This window comes from Scyliorhinus torazame, chromosome 13, assembly GCF_047496885.1.
Source record: "Scyliorhinus torazame isolate Kashiwa2021f chromosome 13, sScyTor2.1, whole genome shotgun sequence".
NCBI lineage: Eukaryota > Metazoa > Chordata > Chondrichthyes > Carcharhiniformes > Scyliorhinidae > Scyliorhinus > Scyliorhinus torazame.
Genome location: NC_092719.1, coordinates 92,532,919 through 92,553,658, shown reverse-complemented (window position 1 = coordinate 92,553,658; position 20,740 = coordinate 92,532,919). Strand labels below are relative to the sequence as shown.

Sequence of the window (20,740 nt, the reverse complement as noted above, 5' to 3'; positions counted from 1 at the left end):
ATACATTAATGATCTGGAAGAAGGAACTGAAGGCACTGTTGCTAAGTTTGCGGATGATACAAAGATCTGTAGAGGTGCAGGTAATATTGAGGAAGCAGGCGGGTTGCAGAAGGACTTGGACAGGTTAGGAAAGTGAGCAAAGAAGTGGCAGTTGGAATACAATGTGGAAAAGTGTGAGGTTATGCACTTTGGAAGGAAAATGGAGACATAGACTATTTTCTAAATGGGGAAATGCTTAGGAAATCAGAAGCACAAAGGGACTTGGGAGTCCTAGTTCATGATTCTCTTATAATGTGCAGGTTCAGTGAGCAGTTAGGAAGGCAAGTGCAATATTAGCATTCATGTTGAGAGGGCTAGAATACAAGACCAGGAATGTACTTCTGGGGCAGCACGGTAGCACAAGTGAATCGCACAGTGGCTTCACAGTGCCAGGGTCCCAGGTTCGATTCCCTGCTGGGTCACTGTCTGTGTGGAGTTTGCACGTTCTCCTCATGTCTGCGAGGGTTTCCTCCGGCTGCTCCGGTTTCCTCCCACAGTCCAAAGATGTGCAGGTTAGGTGGATTGGCCATGATTTTGGTCACCCTTAGTGACCAAAAATGTTAGGAGGGGTTATTGGGTTACGGGGATAGGGTGTAAGTGAGGGCTTAAGTGGGTTGGTGCAGACTCTATGGGCTGAATAGCCTCCTACTGCCTATGTTTCTATGTTTCTATAAGGCTCTGATCAGACCCCATTTGGAGTATTGTGAGCATATCTAAGGAAGGATGTGCTGGCCTTGGAAAGGGTCCAGTGGAGGTTCACAAGAATGATCCCTGGAATGAAGAGCTTGTCGTATGAGGAACGGTCGAGTATTCTGGGTCTGTACTTGTTGGAGTTTCAAAGGATGAGGGGGGATCTTATTGAAATTTACAGGATACTGCGATGCCTGGTTAGAGTGGAGAGTGAATGTGGAGAGGATGTTTCCACTTGTAGGAAAAACTAGAAGCAGAGGACGCAATCTCAAGCTAAAGGGACGATCCTTTAAAACAGAGATGAGGAGAAACTTCTTCAGACAGAGGGTGGTAACTGTGGAACTCTTTGCCGCAGAAGGCTGTGGAGGCCAAATCACTGAGTGTCTTTCAGACTGAGATAGATTGGTTTTTGATCAATAAGGGGATCAGGGGATATGGGGAGAACATAGAACATAGAACATAGAAAATACAGCACAGAACAGGCAGGAGAATGGAGATGTGAAAAATATCAGCCATGATTGAATGGCGGAACAGACTCGATGGGCCGAGTGGCCTGATTCTGCTCTTATGCCTTATGGTCTTAAGGACAATCACTGTAACACTGAGGAACAGAGTGACATTAACACTGAGGATCTCAGGAACAGTAATACTGTGGGACTTAGTCACTGTAATGCTGCTGGACAGAGTCAGATTAATACTGAGGGTCAGAGTCAGTGTAATATTGAGGGACAGAGTCACAGTAATATTGAGGAACATAGATTTCATAGAATTTACAGTGCAGAAGGAGGCCATTCGGCCCATCGAGTCTGCACCGGTTCATGGAAAGAGCACCCTACCCAAGGTCCACACCTCCATCCTATCCCCATAACCCAGTAACCACACCCAACACTAAGGGCAATTTATCATGGCCAATCCACCTAACATGCACATCTTTGAACTGTGGGAGGAAACCGGAGCACACGGAGGAAACCCACGCACACACGGGGAGGATGTGCAGACTCCGCACAGACAGTGACCCAAGCCGGAATCGAACCTGGGATCCTGGAGCTGTGAAGCAATTGTGCTATCCACAATGCTACCATGCTGCAGTCAAAGTAATACTGAGGGACAGAATCACTTCCATACTTAAGAACAGAATCACTTCAATACTTAAGGACAGAGTCACTGTAATACCGAGGGACAGCCTCACTGTAATACTGAGGGATAGAGTAAATGTAATACTGTGGGACAGAATCACAGTAAACTGTGCGACAGAGCCACTTCAATACTTATGGACAGAATCCCAGTAACATTGAGGGGCAGAGTAACAGTAATACTGAGGGACAAAGTCATTTTAGTACTTAGGGAGAGAGTCACTTTAATACTCAGGGACAGAGCCACTAAAATACCGAGGGACAGTCACAGTAATACCGGGGACAGTCACAGTAATACCGAGGGACAGTCACAGTAATACCGAGGGACAGTCACAGTAATACCGAGGGACAGTCACAGTAATACCGAGGGACAGTCACAGCAATGCAGAGCGACAGATTCACAGTAATACCAATGGACCAAGGAACAGAGTCACTGTGAGCAGTTTACTGAGGGAGAAAATCACAGGAACACTGAGGGACAGAGGCACAGTAACAGTGAGGGACAGAGTCACTAATACTCAGGGACACGTCACTGTAATACTGAGGGACAACCTCAATAAAATTGAGGGACAGAGTCGGTGTAACGCTGAGGGACAGAGTCACAGTAATGCTGAAGGACAAAATCACTTTGATACAGAGGTACAGGGGCAGTGCAATGCTGAGTGACACATTCACAGTAATATTGAGGGTCCGAGGAACACCGTCACTATAATATTACTGTCATACTGCAGGACAGAGTCACTGCAATGCTGTGGGACAGAGTCAGATTAATACTGAATCAGTGTATTATTGAGGGACATCGTCATATTAATACTGAGGGACAGAGTCACATTGATACTGAGGGACTGTAATAGAGGGGAATGCTAGAGCTAGGAAGCATGAAAGTAAGGGAGGCCGCGGCGCATCTCCCGGCAGGAGTTAGTATTTGGCAAGGGGGGAGGGGAAGCCACAGGGATGGGGATGGAGAATATAAGGGTCGGAAATTAGGAGGGCGGCACGGTGGGGGTGGGGTGGGGGGGGGCGGTGGGGGGGGAGTAGAACGAGGGACAGAGCAGGGTAGGGAACCACGAGGGGAACACAATGAGAAGGAAGGGAATTATTTCAGATTGGCTTCAGCAGGTAAGGTTCAGGTTGAGGGAACAAGAGGGCACCATTAGCATCCACTTTGGAGGGTCCCTAAACAAAACGAAACCCTGTTGTGCAGGGGCGTACCCACGTGGCATACATACAGTAGAGACCATGTTGGGTTCCCCTTGGACAAAGGGAAACCCCGAATTGCAGGGGCCCAGCCTCATGGTGAGAACGGTGACCACGGCCATTTTCGACGACCCCCTAACAAAGGGAAACCCCAGGGGTGCGTCCACCAGCTAAGTATGGTTGATCCCGCAGGAAAGGGGGGACAAAAGGGGGGGATTATAACCTGGAATGTCAGGGGACTTAATGGCCTAGGTGAAAGATCCAGAGTCTTTGCCCATTTGAGAAGTTGGAAAGCCGATATTATCTTCCTCTAAGAGACACACCTGAGGGAGAAGGACCGACTGCAGGTAAGGAAGTGCTGGATGTACAGACCTACTATTCCTGCTATGGGACGAGGGCTAGGGGGGTAGCTACTTTGATAAGCAAGAGGACGGTGTTTACGGCGACAAAGACGGTTACGGACCAAGGGGGACGGTATGTCATGGTCAGCGGTGGTCTGGACGGGGCACTGGTAGTCCTGGCAAAGGTGGGACTGATATTTGATACCCACCTGGGACAACGTGGATTTTTTAAAGAAGACCATGGCCGAAATCCCCGACATTGACACATACCGACTGATCATGGGGGGACTTTAACTGCGTACAGAACCAATTGACAGACCAATCAAACTCCAGAACGAGGAAAAAGACAGGCATGGCTAGGGAAATAGGAACATTTATGGAACAGATGGAGGCAGTGGATCCATGGCGGTTCCTGCACCCATTGAGAAGGAATTCTCATTCTTCTCACTTCTTTGCTGTGGGGAAATCGCTGCTTCCAGAAATAATCAGAGCGGAATACTCCATGATAGTCATCTCCGACCACGCTCCACATTACATGGACTTGAGATTTGGAGACGGGCTGTGCCCAACGTCCCACATGGAGGTTGGACAAAACCTCTTGGCTGACAAGGACTTCATTCAGAAAACATCACAGGTCATAGGCGAGTACATCACTAACAACCTGAATGGAAAAGTCTCACCTTCCACATTCTAGGAGGCACTGAAGGCAGCACCGTGGCACAGTGGTTAGTACTGCTGCCTCACAGTGCCAGGGACCTGGGTTCGATTCCGACCTCGGGTCACTGCCTGTGCGGTGTTTGCACATTCTCCCTGTGCCTGTGTGGGTTTTCTCTGGGTGCTCCAGTTTCCTTCCACTGTCTAAAGATGTGCAAGTTAGCTGGTTGGCCTTGCTAAATTGCACGTTAGGGTGGGAATAGGCCGGGGGTTTGAACCGAGGTAGTGTGGTTGTTCAAAGGATCGGTGCAGACCTGATGGGCTGAATGGCCTCCTTCTGCACTGTAGGGATTTTATGATTCTATGAAGGTGGTGATTAGGGGAGATATGATAGCCTACAAGGCTTGTTGGGACAAGGAAGAGAGGGTAGCCAGACAGAAACTGATCAACTCCTTCCTGGAGGTCGTCAGAAGATACTCTGCGGCCCCGACCATAGAGATGCTGGCAGAGAGGAAAAAGCTACAAATGGACTTTAACCTGCTATCCACCAGGAAGGTAGTGCACCAACTCTCCAGACACGGAGGACCTTTTATGTACACAGAGAGAAGGCTAGCTGCCTGTTGGCTCACCATCTGAGAAAGCAGGCAGCCCACGAGGGAAATAGCACAGGTAAAGGACAGAGAGGCAGACAGGTAGCCGAACAAAAAAAAATCAACAAAGCATTTGAGGCCTTCTAACGGGGACTGTACACATCCGAGCCCCCAACAGGGACTTAGGGATGAAACGGTTCCTCGATGGACTGGACATGCCAGTCGTGGGGGATGATAGACGGAGGGAGCTGGAAATACCAATAGGACTGGGTGAGGCCATGGAGAGTATCAACTCCATGCAGGCGGGGAAGCCACTGGGACCAGACAGGTTCCTGAAGGACTTTGACAAAAAATTTGCACTAGCTCTCGCCTTGCACTTGAGGGATATATTCACAGATTCACTAGCGAGGGGCACCCTACCTCCAACGCTAACACAGGCCACCATATTGCTGATACCCAAAAAACATAAAGACCTGACGGAATGCTGAACAAATAGACTAATTTTGCTGCTGAACATAAATGCAAAAATACTCGTGAAAGTCCTGACCAACAGACTGGAGCACTGAGCACCAGAGGTGGTCACAGTGAACCAGACAGGCTTTCTCAAGGGTAGAGAGCTAACTGCGGACATCAGACGGCTGCTGAATGTGATACTGACCAGATCACTAGAGGTGAGCGTCTCCCTGGACGCAGAAAAGGCCTTCGACAGAGTCAAGTGGAAGTACCTCTTTGAGGTATTGGAGCGGTTTGGGCTATGGACGGGATTCACCTCATGGGTGAAACTCCTGTAAATGCCCCCAAGGCGAACATTTGATCAACACCATGAGCTCGGAATATTTCCAGTTGCACAGAGGCACCAGGCAGTGATGCCCGCTGTCCCCGCTCCTGTTCGCACTAGCAATTGAACTCCAGGTGATCACCCTGCAAGGTGCAAGGGGCTGGAAGGGTATCCAAAGAGGCTGCAGAGAGCACAGAGTCACACTCAATGCAGATGATCTGCTCCTCTACATTTCGTACCTGCAGAACGGCTAAAAATAAATCATGAAGTGCCTGGAAGAGTTTGGATCCTTCTCGGGGCTACCTGGGCAAAAGTGAGGTTTCCCGGTGAACCCGTACTGGGGTGGGGGTTGGGGGGAGGTGGAAGGGGGAGCACAGAGCTCGACGGTCACCCATTTAAAATAGCCCAAAACGAATTCCACTACCTGGGGATTCAGATAGCCCATGACTGAACACGGATCCACAAGCGGATCCACAATCCTCCCACAGTCCAAAGATGTGCAGGTTAGGTGAATTGGCCAATGATAAATTGCCCTTAATGTCCAAAATTGCCCTTGGTGTTGGGTGGAGGTGTTGAGTTTGGGTAGGGTGCTCTTTCCAGGAGCCGGTGCAGACTCAAAGGGCCGAATGGCCTCCTTCTGCACTGTAAATTCAATGATAATCTATGATTAATCTAGGACAAAGGTTCGGCACAACATCGTGGGCCGAAGGGCCTGTTCTGTGCTGTATTTTCTATGTTCTATGTTCTAAGCGGAATCTCACCGGTCTGGTGGAGGAAGTTAAAAAGGACCTGCCGAGATGAGATGCACTCCCCCATTCCCTGACGGGGAGGGTGCAGGCGATCAATATGAACGTACTGCCAAGGTTCCTTTTCCAGTTCGGATCTAGACTGATCTTCTTCCCCAAGGCCTTTTTCCAAAGAATAGATTAAATGATTATGATTTGTGCATGTGCATGTGTGCGTGAAGAATCCAAGAACCCCAAGACAAAACTGCAGAGGAGAAGCATGGGCGGCCTGGACCTCCCGAACTTGCAATACGACCACTGGGCAGCCACAGCCGAGAGGGTAAGGGGATTGGTAAGGGAATCGAACACGGAATGGTGTGGTTGGAGGAGTCCTCCTGCAAGGGAACAACCCTCCAAGCCCTCGCCACAACAGCGCTTCCAACACTACCAGCAAAACACACATCCAGACCAGTGGTGGTAGCAATGCTAAGAACCTGGAACCAGATGAGACAACACTTCAGCTTAACCGATGTGTCCACCATGGCCTCCACCTGCGGCAACCACAGATTCCCACCAGCCATGCTATATGCCACCTTTAAGAGGTGGAGACAGGATGGGGGGACACTAGCGATTAGGAACTTCTACACGGGGGACAGACTTGCGACCTTAGAAGAGCTGACAGAGAGACAAGAACTACCTTCCGGGAGCGGAGAAGAGCCGCTTGGCTGAAAGGGAGACTGGACTAAATTTGAAAATCTATTGAGTTACTGATTTGAATTACTATTTTTAATTTGATTTCAGATCAAGAAGGATAAATACTCAATTTTTTTAAAAAAGCTAAATAAATAGTAAAGGAGACTTTAGATATAATCTGACACAAAAACATCCTTCAAAAGTTTAATTTTAGAAGTTTAATTTAAGGGGATAAGATACGTCAGGAGGGCTCCAAGCCATAGTTTCCTCCTCTTGCTCCATGTGTCAAGCTGGAAACAGTTACAGTCCCCAGGGTCAGCATGTGTGCAGGAAGTGTCTCCAGTTACAGCTCCTGGAAGCTCTACTTTCAGAGCTGGAGCAACAGCTGGAGACACTATGGAGCATCCGCGAGTCGGAGAGCATCGTGGATAGCACGTATAGAGAGGTGGTCACACCGCAGGCTCAGGCTCCGCAGGCAGGAAGGGAATGGGTTACCACCAGACAGAACAAGAGAGCGAGGCCGGTAGTGCAGGAATCTCCTGTGGCCATTCCCCTGCAGAACAGATATACCATTTTGGACTGGATAAAAGCAAATTACGGTTTGACCGTCATCTGGACTCAAAACGTTAGCTATTTTCTCTCCCTACAGATGCTGCCAGACCTGCTGAGATTTTCCAGAATTTTCTCTATACCGATTTGGATACTGTTTAGGGGAATAGCCTACCAGGGGAAAATAGCAACAGCCAAACTCATGGCACCACGGTTGGTTCTGCTGCAGAGAGGAGGGGTAATAAGTGTGACAGTGCAATAGTTATAGGGGATTCAATTGACAAGCGTTTCTGTGGCTGCAAACAAGACTCCAGGATGGTATGTTGCCTCCCTGGTGCTAGGGTCAAGGATGTCTTGGAGCGGGTACAGACATTCTGGAGGGGGGAGAGTGAACAGCCAGTGGTCGTGGTACACAGCGATACAAACGACATAGGTAAAAAAAAGGGATGAGGTCCTAACAGCAGAATACATGTAGCTAGGAAGGCAGTTAAGAAATCGGACCTCAAAGATAGTGATCTCAGGATTACTATCGGTGCCATGTGCTAGTCAGAGCAGAAATGACAGGATATATTGGATGAATACGTGGCTGAAGAGATAGTGTCAGGGGGAGGGTTTCAGATTCCTGGGGCATTGGGACCGGTTCTGGGGAGGTGGGACCTGTACAAACTGGATGAGCTATACCTGAGCAGGACTGGGACTGATGTCCTAAGGGGTATTTGCGAGAATGGTTGGGGAGGGTTTAAATTAATATGTCAGGGAGATGGGAACCTATGTAAGGAATCAGAGAAAGAGGGAGCAAGGACAAAAACAAAAGATAGAAAGGGAATAAGAAAAGTGAAAGGTGGAGAAACCAACGGCAAAATTCAAACAGGATAAAAGAGAAAAATATTGGGAGCAAGACAAACCATGTGAAAAAGACAAACTTAAAGGCTCTGTGCTTTAATGCACGGAGCATTTTCAACAAAGTGGATGAACTAATCACGCAGATAGATATAAATGGGTATGATATAATTGGGATTGCGGAGACATGGCTGCAGGGTGACCAGGGATGGGAACTGAATGTCCCAGAGTATTCAGTATTTCGGAAGGACAGGCATAAAAGAAAAGGTGGTGGCGTGGCACTGCTGGTTAAAGAGGAAATTAACACAATAGTGAGAAAGGATATTAGCTCTGTCAATGTGGAATCTGTATGGGTAGATTTGAGAAATACCAAGGAGCAACAAATATTAGTGGGTGTCATATATAGACCCCCAAACTGCAGTGCTGATGTTGGGAATGGCATTAAAAACAAAATTAGAGATGCATGTAATCAGGGAATATCAGTGACCATGGGTGATTTTAATCTTCACATAGATTGGGCAAATCAAATTCGCCACAATGTGGTAGAGGAGGAATTCCTGGAGTGTATACAGGATGGTTTTCTTGACCAATATGTGGATGAACCAACTAGAGAGCAAGCCATCTTAGACTGGGTACTGTGTAATGAGAAGGGAATCATTGCCAATCTGGTTGTGCGAGACCCCTTGGGGATGAGCGACCATAACATGATAGAATTTTTTATCAAGGTGGAGAGTGAAGTAGTTGATTCGGAGACTACCTTGCTGAATCTTAATAAAGGAAACTATGAAGATATGAGGCATGAGTTGACCTTGATAGATGGGGAGAGTTACTTAAAGGGATGATAGTGGCAAACATTCAAGGAACACATGGGGGAACTGCAGCAACTGCTCATTCCTGTCTGGCACAAAAGCAAAATGGGTAAGAGGGCCAATCCATGGCTTACAAAGGAAATTAGAACTAGTAACTGATCCAAGGAAGAAGCATACAGATTGGCCAAGAAAAATAATAGGTCTGATGATTGGTAGCAGTTTAGAATTCAGTGAAGAAGGCCAAAGGGATTGATTAAGAAGGGGATAATACAGTATGAAAGTAAGCTTGCAGTGAACATAAAGACTGACACTAAACGTTTCTACAGATATGCAAAGAGAAAGATATTGGGAAAGAGAAATGTAGGCCCCCTACAGACAGAAAGAGGGGAATGCATAATAAGGGACAAAGAAATAGCTGAGCAACAGAACTTTTGTTCTGTCTTCACAAAAGAGGACACAGATCAGATACCAGAAATGTTGGCAAATGAAAGTTTAGTGAGAGGGAAGAACTGAGGCAGATCAATATTAGTAAGGAATGGTGCTAGGAAAATTGATAGGATTCAAGGCAGATAAATACCCTGGGCCTGATAATCTGTATCCCAGAGTGCTTAAGGTGGCGGCTCTGGAAATAGTGGCTGCATTGATGATCATCTTCCAGGATTCTATAGATTCTGGAACAGTCCCTGCAGATTGGAGGGTAGGTAATGTCACTCCAATATACAAAAAGGGAGGTCGAGAGAAAACAAGGAATTATAGACCAGTAAACCCAACATCGATAGTGGGAAAAATTCTTGAATCCATTATCAAGGAATTTATAGCAGAACATTTAGAAAGCAGTGGCAGTATCAGTCAGAGTCAGCATGGAATTATGAAGGGGAAATCATGCTTGACAAATCTGTTGGAATTCTTTGATGATGTAACCAGTACAGTTGACAAGGGGGAGCCAGTCGATCTTGGACTTTCAGAAGGCGTTTGACAAAGTCCCGTATAAGAGATTATTGTGCAAAATTAAAGCGCATGGGATTGGGGGAAGAGTAGGAAAGAGTAGGAATTAATGGGTCCTTTTCAAATTACGTAGATACATAGAAGCGCCAAAAGGCCTCCTCCTATCTTATATGTATCTATGCATCTAACTACCGAATGGACAGGAACTCTGACGTTTACAAGTCAAAAACTTTCTCCACAAGGAGACGACGAGGTACCGGAGGGCACAATGTTGGGGGAGCTACTGGATGCAGACAGTTTGGAGAAAGGGAACTGCAGGGATACAGACGGATTACTTTTAGAGAGGGCGAGAGCACCACTGGATGGAGCAAGGCAGAAGTGGGAGGATAAACTAGAGACGGAAGTAGGGTAGGAACTCTGAAGTGAAGCACTAAGTAGGGCCAACTCCACCTCCTCCTGCACAAGATTATGCTTCATGCAGTTTAAAGTGGTGCACAGAGCACACCTAACCAGAACCCGAATGAGCAGGTTCTTCCCAGAGGTGGAGAACGATGCCAAGGAGGCCCGGCCAACAAACCCACATGTTCTGGGCATGCCCTAGGCTTGTTGGGTTCAGGACAGCCTTCTTTGAGGTGATGTGCAAGGTTGTGGAGGTGACGGTGGAGCCGTGCCTCAAAGTGGCAGTCTTCAGGGTATCAGACCATCCAGATCTTCATATGGGGAAGAGGGCCGACGCCCTTGCATTTGCTTCCTTAACCGCTCACTGGAAAATCCTGCTCGTCTGGCGATCAGCATTACCACCCACCGCTGCAGACTACTGGCAGACCTGTCAGAATTTCTCCATCTGCAGAAATCAAATACACCATCCGAGTGTCAGAAGATGGCTTCCACAAAGCATGGAGGCAATTCATCAGCCGGTTCCAAGATCTGTTTGAAGCTATTAACAGATAGAAAGGGGGCGAGGGGTGAATGGCGGAGAGGCCCAAGGAAACGCCAGGAGGGTACCCAGGGAGAGACTAACAAGGGCCCCACAAAGCCATAAGAGCAAAATGAGTGATAAATAATCCATCTATGGCAGAGTCCACGCCGAGTTCCCGACGGATGAGACCACACAAAGGTTTACCATCGGGAATCCGGCCGGTCGGGGGCAGGCCTCAGGCAGTGTCCTGAGGCTGTCGATAGGTGGCATGGCATACCCTTAGAATACGTTGCTTTGGATAAGTGGAGCACCGCGAAAGCGGCGCCGTCCCCAATTTGGTCAGGAACTTTGATTCTCCGGCCAATCAGCGAACACGATTTCGGCATTGGCAACCGGAGAATCCAGCCCCATGACTCTATGACAGAGGAAGAGGAAGCAATATATTGAGTGTTGAAGATGGAAAGCTAAATCCTGTTTCTTATCCAAGTGTCTGAGCATAAGATGGACCAGTCTCCCAGAGAATGGAAGGAAAGGCTGTGCCTGGAATTTGAGCTTTAAGAGTTTTGAAGTGAGAGGGGATGTTTGACACTGAAGATGAAACCAAATTTATTTGAAGTAACTTTGCGACTATGGAAGAGATCACAGAGAGAGCTGAGCTGATGGGAAGGTACAAATATTGATAACTGATGAAGAATTTGATAAAAGGCTATTCAGGATTGTTTAGACTTCTGGGAGACACCATAAAATGTACTGGAAAAAGTGTTTAACTTACGCACGTTCAGATTATAGGAATGCGGAATATTTGGCCAATGGTAAAGTTCTTGGAAGTGTGGATAAGCAGAGGGATCTAGGTGTCCATGTACATAGATCCCTGAAAGTTGCCACCCAGGTTGATAGGGTTGTGAAGAAGGCCTATGGAGTGTTGGCCTTTATTGGTAGAGGGATTGAGTTCCGGAGTCATGAGGTCATGTTGCAGCTGTACAGAACTCTGGTACGGCCGCATTTGGAGTATTGAGTACAGTTCTGGTCACCGCATTATAGGAAGGACGTGGAAGCTTTGGAGCGGGTGCAGAGGAGATTTACCAGGATGTTGCCTGGTATGGAGGGAAAATCTTATGAGGAAAGGCTGATGGACTTGAGGTTGTTTTCGTTAGAGAGAAGAAGGTTAAGAGGAGACTTAATCGAGGCATACAAAATGATCAGGGTGGACAGTGAGAGCCTTCTCCCGCCGATGGAAATGGCTAGCACGAGGGGACATAGCTTTAAACTGAGGGGTAATAGATATAGGACAGAGGTCAGAGGTAGGTTCTTTATGCAAAGAGTGGTGAGGCCGTGGAATGCCCTACCTGCAACAGTAGTGAACTCGCCAACATTGGGGGCATTTAAAATTTTATTGGATAAGCATATGGATGATATGTTCTATGTTCTATGTTCTATATTTAAAAAGAGAACCCACCATTAACAAATAGGCAAATAGCTGTATGATCACGCTATATCATTTTGGAGTGTTCTTCAGGTGCCAAACGCTGGTTGAAGCAATCAAAGGTGTTTTACAAGGAAACTTCATCAATTTCTTTAAAATTCATCCCAGTCCAACTGCCAATTAGTGAAAATATTCATAAAGAAATATATTAAGCAATATCCTGAATGGCTGGCAAGTCCCAGAAATTGAATCTGTATAGTTTTCCCCAGTAATGTGTTCCCATCAGAGAGCAGCATGGTGGCACAGTGGTTAGCCCTGCTGCCTCATGGCGCCATGGTACCAGGTTCGATCCCGGCTCTGGGTCACTGTCTGCGTGGAGTTTGCACATTCTCCGCGTGTTTGTGCGGGTTTCGCCCCCACTACCCAAAGATGTGCAGGGTAGGTGGATTGGCCACACTGATTGGAAGAAATGAATTAGGTACTCAAAATTTTTTTTTAATTTTTTTAAATGTGTTCCCATCAGGATTACTTTGCTTTGAAATAAAAGACAGAAGGAGCTGTTTGAGCATATTCAGCTTATTCTTTGCTATCTTGCCTCCTCTGCTCTCACTCTAAGGCCCAAATCAGGAAAACTGCTTCCAAGATGTTCAGGTTTTTTTCTGGTGTCAAATCCTTTAAAACAGCAGCAGAGAGATGTGGAACAGATTGGGCGGCAAATCTTGGAAAAGTGCAGAAGTAACAGAGTTGTTGGCATGGGTGACTTCAAACTTCACTAATATTGACTGGAATCTCCTTAGTGCAAATGGTTTGGATGGAGCAGATTTTGTCAGGTGTGTACAAGAAGGATTCCTGACTCAATATGTAGATAGGCCGACTAGGGGGGAGGCCATATTGGATTTGGTGTTTGGCAACGAACCAGGCCAGGTGTCAGATGTCTCGGTGGGAGAGCATTTCGGTGACAGTGACCACAACTCCTTGACCTTTACTATAGTCATGGATAAGAACACATAGTATGGGAACGTATTTAATTGGGGGAGGGGAAAAGGAGCTCAGGAGCATAAAGTGGGAACAATTGTTCTTGGGGAAATGCACAACAGTAATGTGGGGATTGTTTAAGGAGCACTTGCTGCGAGTGCTGAATTGTTTTGTCCCACTGAGGCGAGGAAGGAATGGTAAGGTGAAGGAGCCTTGGACGACAAGAAAAGTGGAGCTTCTAGTCAAGAGGAAGAAGGAAGCTTAACGTAAGGTTGAGGAAGCATGGATCTGGCACAGTTCCAGAGGGTTACAAGGTAGCCAGGAAGGAACTCAAAAATGGACTGAGGAGAACTAGAAGGGGACATGAAAAAGCCCAGGCGGGAAGGATTAGGGAAAACCCCAAGGTGTTCTACACTTATGTGAGAAATAAGAGGATGATCAGAGTGAGAGTAGGGCCGATCAGGGATAGTGGAGGGAACTTGCGCCTAGAGTCTGAAGAGATGGGAGACGCCCTAAATGAATGCTTTGCTTCAGTATTCACTAGAGAGAGGGACCTTGTTGCCCATGAGAACAGTGTGAACCAGGTTAATAGACTCGAACAGGTTGATATTAAGAAGGAGGATGTGCTGGAAATTTTGAAAAGCATCAGGATAGATAAGTCCCCTGGGTCTGACGGGATATACCCAAGGTTACTACGGGAAGCGAGGGAGGAGACTGCTGCGCCGTTGGCGATGGTCTTTGCGTCCTCACTCTCCACTGGATTAGTACCGGGTGATTGGCGGGAGCTGAATGTTGTTCCCCTATTCAAGAAAGGGAATAGGGAAATCCCTGGGAATTACAGACCCATCAGTCTTGCGTCTCTGGTGAACAAAATATTAGAAAGAATTCTAAGAGATAGGGGGCGGGATTCTCCGAACCCCGCCGGGTCGGAGAATCGCCGGAGGCTGTCGTGAATCCCGCCCCCGCCGGTTGCCGAATTCTCCAGCACTGGATATTCGGCAGGGGTGGGAATCGTGCCGCGCCGGTTGGCGGGCCCCCCCCCCCCCCGGCGATTCTCCGGCCTGCGATGGGCTGAAGTCCCGCTGCTGGAATGCCTGTCCCGCCGGATAGAATCAAACCACCTTTAGAACGGCGGGACAAGGCGGCGCGGGCGGGCTCCGGGGTCCTGGGGGGGGGCGCGGGGCGATCTGGCCCCGGGGGGTGCCCCCACGGTGGCCTGGCCCACGATCAGGGCCCACCGATCCATGGGCGGGCCTGTGCCGTGGGGGCACTCTTTTCCTTCCGCCTTCACCATGGTCTCCACTATGGCGGAGGCGGAAGAGACCCCCTCCACTGCACATGCGCGGGGTGCCGTGAGCGGCCGCTGACGCTCCCGCGCATGCGCGCACGGCAAAGTCAGTTTCGCGCCAGCTGGCGGGGCACCAAAGGCCTTTCCCGCCAACTGGCGGGGCGGAAATCAGTCCGGCGCGGGCCTAGCTCCTTAAGGTTAGGGCTCGGCCGTCAAGATGCAGAGGATTCCGCACCTTTGGGGCGGAGCGATGCCAGACTGATTCGCGCCGTTTTTGGCGCCGGTCGGCGGACATCGCGCCGATTGCGGAGAATCCCGCCCAGGATTTATGAAAATATTCATTTAGAAAAACATTAAATATAGTCAGCGTGGCGTTGTGAGGGGCAGGTCATGCCTCACAAACCTCATTGAATGCTTTGAGGATGTGACGAGGCACATTGATGAAGATCAGGCAGTGGATGTGGTGTATATGGATTTCAGTAAGGCATTTGATAAGGTTCCCAATGGTTGGCTCATTCAGAAAGTTAGGGGGCATGGGATACAGGGAAATTTGACCGTCTGGATACAGAATTGGCTGGCCGAAAGAAGACAGCGAGTGGTAGTGGATGGAAAGTATTCCGCCTGGAGGTCGGTGACCAGTGGTGTCCCGCAAGGATCTGTTCTGGGTCCTCTGCTCTTTGTGGTTTTTAGAAATGACTTGGATGAGGAAGTGGAAAGGTGGGTTAGTAAGTTTGCCGATGACATGAAGGTTGGTGTAGTTGTAGATAGTGTTGAGGGTTGTTGCAGGTTACAACAGGACATTGACAGGATGCAGAGCTGGGCTGAGAATTGGCAGGTGGAGTTCAACCTTGATAAATGTGAAGTGATTCATTTTGGAAGGTCAAATTTGAATGCTGAATACAGGGTTAAAGGCAGGGTTCTTGGAAGTGTGGAGGAACAGAGGGATCTTGGGGTCCACGTACATAAATCCCTCAAAGTTGCCACCCAGGTTGATAGGGTTGTTAAGAAGGCCTATGGTGTGTTGGCTTTCATCAACAGGGGGATTGAGTTTAAGAGCCGCCAGGTTTTGCTGCAGCTTTATAAAACTCTAGTTAGACCACACTTGGAATATTGTGTCCAGTCCTGGTCGCCTCATTATCGAAAGGACGTGGATGCTTTGGAGAGGGTACAGAGGAGAGTTACCAGGATGCTGCCTGGACTGGAGGGCATGTCTTATGAAGAAAGATTGAGGGAGCTAGGGCTTTTCCCACTGGAGCGAAGAAGGCAGAGAGGTGACTTGTTAGAGGTGTACAAAGTGATGAGAGGCATGGATAGAGTGGATAGCCAGAGACTTTTCCCCAGGGTGGAAATGGCTGTCATGAGGGGACATAATTTTAAGGTGATTGGAGGAAGATATAGGGGAGATGTCAGAGGTAGGTTTTTTACACAGAGAGTGGTGGATGTGTGGAATGCACTGCCAGCAGAGGTGGTGGAGTCAGAGTCATTAGGACATTTAAGCAACTCTTAGACAGGCACATGGACAGCAGTAAATTGAAGGTTAGGTTGACCTTAGATTAGGATAAATGGTCGGCACAACATCGTGCGCCGAAGGGCCTGCACTGTGCTGTACTGTTCTATGTTCTATGTTCTATGTAACAGTGGATGGTGAAGATGCTGACATGGACTGGATCTCATTGGCACTTACACAATCATACTTGTCTTTCTTCCAGAGAATTCCAATTTCTCGGAACTGCAATAACATTCCTTTCAAATTAATGATAACTAGAGCTCCGAGGACTGACTGTGAGAAGAAAAAGATAAAGTTAATAACTGTCAACATGTTTGTTATACAAATTCCAATCTATTTTCATTGATTCTGATAGAGCAATGTGTCATTTGTGTGGATGGTCCATTGCAGGAAAGAACATATTGCACAGATTCTGTCTAAAAAAAACTGTTGTCACAATGTTTAAACTAGTTTGGCAGGGGGATGGGAACCAGAACTATGGATCAGAGGATAGGGAGTTGAACAGGCAGAAATGGTATGCAGCGAGTCTGTGAGGAAGGATAGACAGTTGATAGGGTAAAGTTGCACTCAGTGGAATGGGTTAAAGTGTGTCTGTTGCAATGCAAGGAGTTTCAGGGATAAGGGAGGTGAACTTAGAACAAGGATCAGCACTGGGAACTACGATGTTGTGGCCATTATGGAGACATGGATTTCACAAGGGCAGGAATGGTTGTTAGATGTTCCGGGGTTTAGATGTTTTCAGAAGAATAGGGAGGGAGGTAAAAGAGCAGGGGCCGTGGCACTGTTAATTAGGGAGTGCATCACAGCTACAGAAAAGGAGGTAGTTGCGGATGGTTTGTCTCCTGAGTTTGCACATTTGGAACATTTGGACATGGGTGGAAGTCAGAAACAAAAAAGGAGCAGTCACTTTATTGGGAGTTTTCTATAGACCTCCCAATAGCAGCAGCGAGATAGAGGAACAGATTGAGCGGCAGAGCTTGGAAATGTGCAGAAGTAACATAGTTGTTGTCATGGGTGACTTCAACTTCCCTAATATTGACTGGAACCTCCTTACTGCAAATGGTTTGAATGGAGCAGATTTTATCAGATGTGTACAGGAAGGTTTCCTGACTCAATATGGAGATAGGCCGACTAGGGGGGAGGCCATATTGGACTTGGTGCTCGGCAACGAACCAGGCCAAGTTTCAGATGTCTCGATGGGAGAGCATTTCGGTGACAGTGACCACAACTCCTTGACCTTTACCATCGTCATGGAAAGGGAGAGGAACACACAGTATGGGAACGTATTTAATTGGGGGAGGAGAAATTATACTGCTATTAGACAGGAGCTGAAGAGCATAAAGTGGGAACAATTGTTCTTGGGGAAATGCACAACAGTAATGTGGGGATTGTTTAAGGAGCACTTGCTGCGAGTGCTGAATTGTTTTGTCCCACTGAGACAAGGAAGGACTGGTAAGGTGAAGAAGCCTTGGATGACAAGAGAAGTGGAGCTTCTAGTCAAGAGGATGAAGGAAGCTTACATAAGGTTGAGGAAGCAAGGATCTGACTCGGCTCCAGAGGGTTACAAGGTAGCCAGGAAGGAACTCAAAAGTGGACTGAGGAGAGCTAGAAGGGGGCATGCAAAAGTCCTGGTGGGAAGGATTAGGGAAAACCCCAAGGCGTTCTACACTTATGTGAGAAATAAGAGGATGATAAGATTGAGAGTCGGGACAGTGGAGGGAACTTGTACCTAGAGGCTGAAGAGATGAGGGGGGCCCTAAATGAATATTTTGCTTCAGTATTCACTCGCGAAAGGGACCTTGTTGCTCACGAGAACAGTGTGAACTAGGTTAATAGACTCGAACAGGTTGATATTAAGGAGGGGGATGTGCTGGAAATTTTGAAAAGGATAGATAAGTGTCCTGGGCTGGACGGGATATACCCAAGGGTACTACGGGAAGCGAGGGAGGAGATTGATGCTCCGTTGGCGATGATCTTTGCGTCCTCACTCTCCACTGGAATAGTACCGGATGATTAGAGGGAGGCGAATGTTGTTCCCCTGTTCAAGAAAGGGAATAGGAAAATCCCTGAGAATTACAGACACTTCAGCCAGCATGGCTTTGTGAGGGGCAGGTCATGCCTCACAAGCCACATTGCATTCTTTGAGGATGTGACGAGACACATTGATGAATGTCGGGCAGTGGATGTGGTGTATATGGATTTCATTAAGGCATTTGATAAGATTCCCCATGGTAGGCTCATTCAGAAAGTTAGGGGGCATGGGATACAGGGAAAATTGGCTGTTTGGATACAGAATTGGCTGGCTGAAAGACGACAGCGAGCGGTAGTGGATGGAAAGTATTCCGCTTGGAGGTCGGTAACCAGTGGTGACCCGCAAGGATCTATTCTGGGATGTCTGTCTTTGTGTTTTTTATAAATGACTTGGATGAGGAAGTGGAAGGGTGGGTTAGTAAGATTGTCGGTGACACAAAGGTTGGTGGAGTTGTAGATAGTGTTGAGGGCTGTTGCAGGTTGCAACAGGACATTGACAGGATGCAGAGCTGTGCTGAGAATGGCAGCTGGAGTTCAACCTTGATAAATGTGAAGTGATTCATTTTGGAAGGTCGAATTTGAATGCTGAACACAGGGTTAAAGGCAGGATTCTTGGAAGTGTGGAGGAACAGAGGGATCTTGGGTCCACGTACATAGATCCCTCAAAGTTGCCACCCAGGTTGATAGGGTTGTTAAGAAGGCGTATGGTGTGTTGGCTTTCATCAACAGGGGGATTGAGTTGAAGAGCCGCCAGGTTTTGCTGCAGCTTCTTAAAACCCTGGTTAGACCACACTTGGAATATTGTGTCCAGTTCTGGTTGCCTCATTAAAGGAAGGATGTGGATGCTTTGTGAGGGTGCAGAGGAGATTTGCCAGATTGCTGCCTGGACTGGAGGGCATGACTTATGAAGAAAGATTGAAGGAGCTAGGGCATTCTCACTGGAGCAAAGAAGGAAGAGAGGTGACTTGATAGAGGTATACAAGGTGATGAGAGGCATGGATGGAGTGGATAGCCAGAGATTTTTCCCCAGGGTGGAAATGGCTGTCACGAGGGGACATCATTTTAAGGTGATTGGAGGAAGGTATAGGGGAGATGTCAGAGGTAGGTTCTTTACACAGAGGTTGGTGTGTGTGTGGAATGCACTGCCAGCAGAGGTGGTCGAGTCAGAGTCATTAGGCACATTTAAGCGACTCTTGGACAGGCACATGGACAGCAGTAAATTGAAGGGGTGTAGGTTAGGTTAGTCACCTTGTTAGGAGTTTTCTATAGGCCTCCCAATAGTAGCAGAGATGTGGAGGAACAGATTGGGAAACAGATTTTAGAAAGGTGCAGAGGTAGTAGTCATGGGTGACTTTAACTTCCCAAATATTGAGTGGAAACTCTTTAGATCAAATAGTTTGGATGGGGTGGTGTTTATGCAGTGTGTCCAGGAAGCTTTTCTAACACAGTATGTAGATTGTCCGACCAGAGGAGGGGCAATATTGGATTTAGTACTTGGTAATGAACCAGGCCAAGTGATAGATTTGTTAGTGGGGGAGCATTTTGGAGATAGTGAGCACAATTCTGTGACTTTCACTTTAGTAATGGAGAGAGATAGGTGCGTGCAACAGGGCAAGGTTTACAATAGGGGGAAGGGTAAATATGATGTTGTCAGACAAGAATTGAAGTGCAAAAGTTGGGAACATAGGCTGTCAGGGAAGGACACAAGTGAAATGTGGAACTTAGAATCATAGAATCATAGAAGTTTACAGCATGGAAACAGGCCCTTCGGCCCAACCAGTCCATGCCGCCCAGTTTTTACCATTAAGCTAGTCCCAGTTGCCCGCACTTGGCCCATAACCCTCTATACCCATGTAACTATCTAAATGTTTTTTAAAAGACACAATTGTACCCGCCTCTACTACTACCTCTGGCAGCCCATTCCAGACACTCACTACCCTCTGAGTGAAGAAATTGCCCCTCTGGGCCCTTCTGAATCTCTCCCCTCTCACCTTAAACCTATGCCCTCTAGTTTTAGACTCCCCTACCTTTGGGAAAAGATGTTGACTATCTACCTTATCTATGCCCCTCATTATTTTATAGACCTCTATAAGATCACCCCTAAGCCTCCTACGCTCCAAGGAAAAAAGTCCCAGTCTATCCAGCCTCTCCTTATAACTCAAACCATCAAGTCCCGGCAACATCCTAGTAAATCTTTTCTGCACTCTTTCCAGTTTAATAATATCCTTCCTATAATAGGGTGACCAGAACTGCACACAGTATTCCAAGTGTGGCCGTACCAGTGTCTTGTACAACTTCAACAAGACGTCCCAACTCCTGTATTCAATGTTCTGACCAATGAAACCAAGCATGCCGAATGCCTTCTTCACCACCCTGTCCACCTGCGACTCCACCTTCAAGGAGCTATGAACCTGTACTCCTAGATCTCTTTGTTCTATAACTCTCCCCAACGCCATACCATTAACTGAGTAGGTCCTGGCCTGATTCGATCTGCCAAAATGCATCACCTCACATTTACCTAAATTAAACTCCATCTGCCATTCGTCGGCCCACTGGCCTAATTGATCAAGATCCCGTTGCAATCCTAGATAACCTTCTTCACTATCCACTGTGC

At 47.6% G+C, this 20,740-nt stretch overlaps 1 protein-coding gene across 2 annotated transcripts in view; it reads right to left on the bottom strand.

Annotated features, from left to right (window-relative positions):
* LOC140388192 (chloride anion exchanger-like) overlaps positions 1 to 20,740 on the bottom strand; it is a 226,603-nt gene that overhangs the window by 109,485 nt on the left and 96,378 nt on the right. For both annotated transcript variants that reach the window (XM_072471963.1, XM_072471964.1), the window contains exon 11: positions 16,273 to 16,368. In XM_072471963.1, coding sequence (XP_072328064.1) covers positions 16,273 to 16,368 — 96 coding nt within the window. The remainder of the gene's footprint in view (positions 1 to 16,272; positions 16,369 to 20,740) is intronic.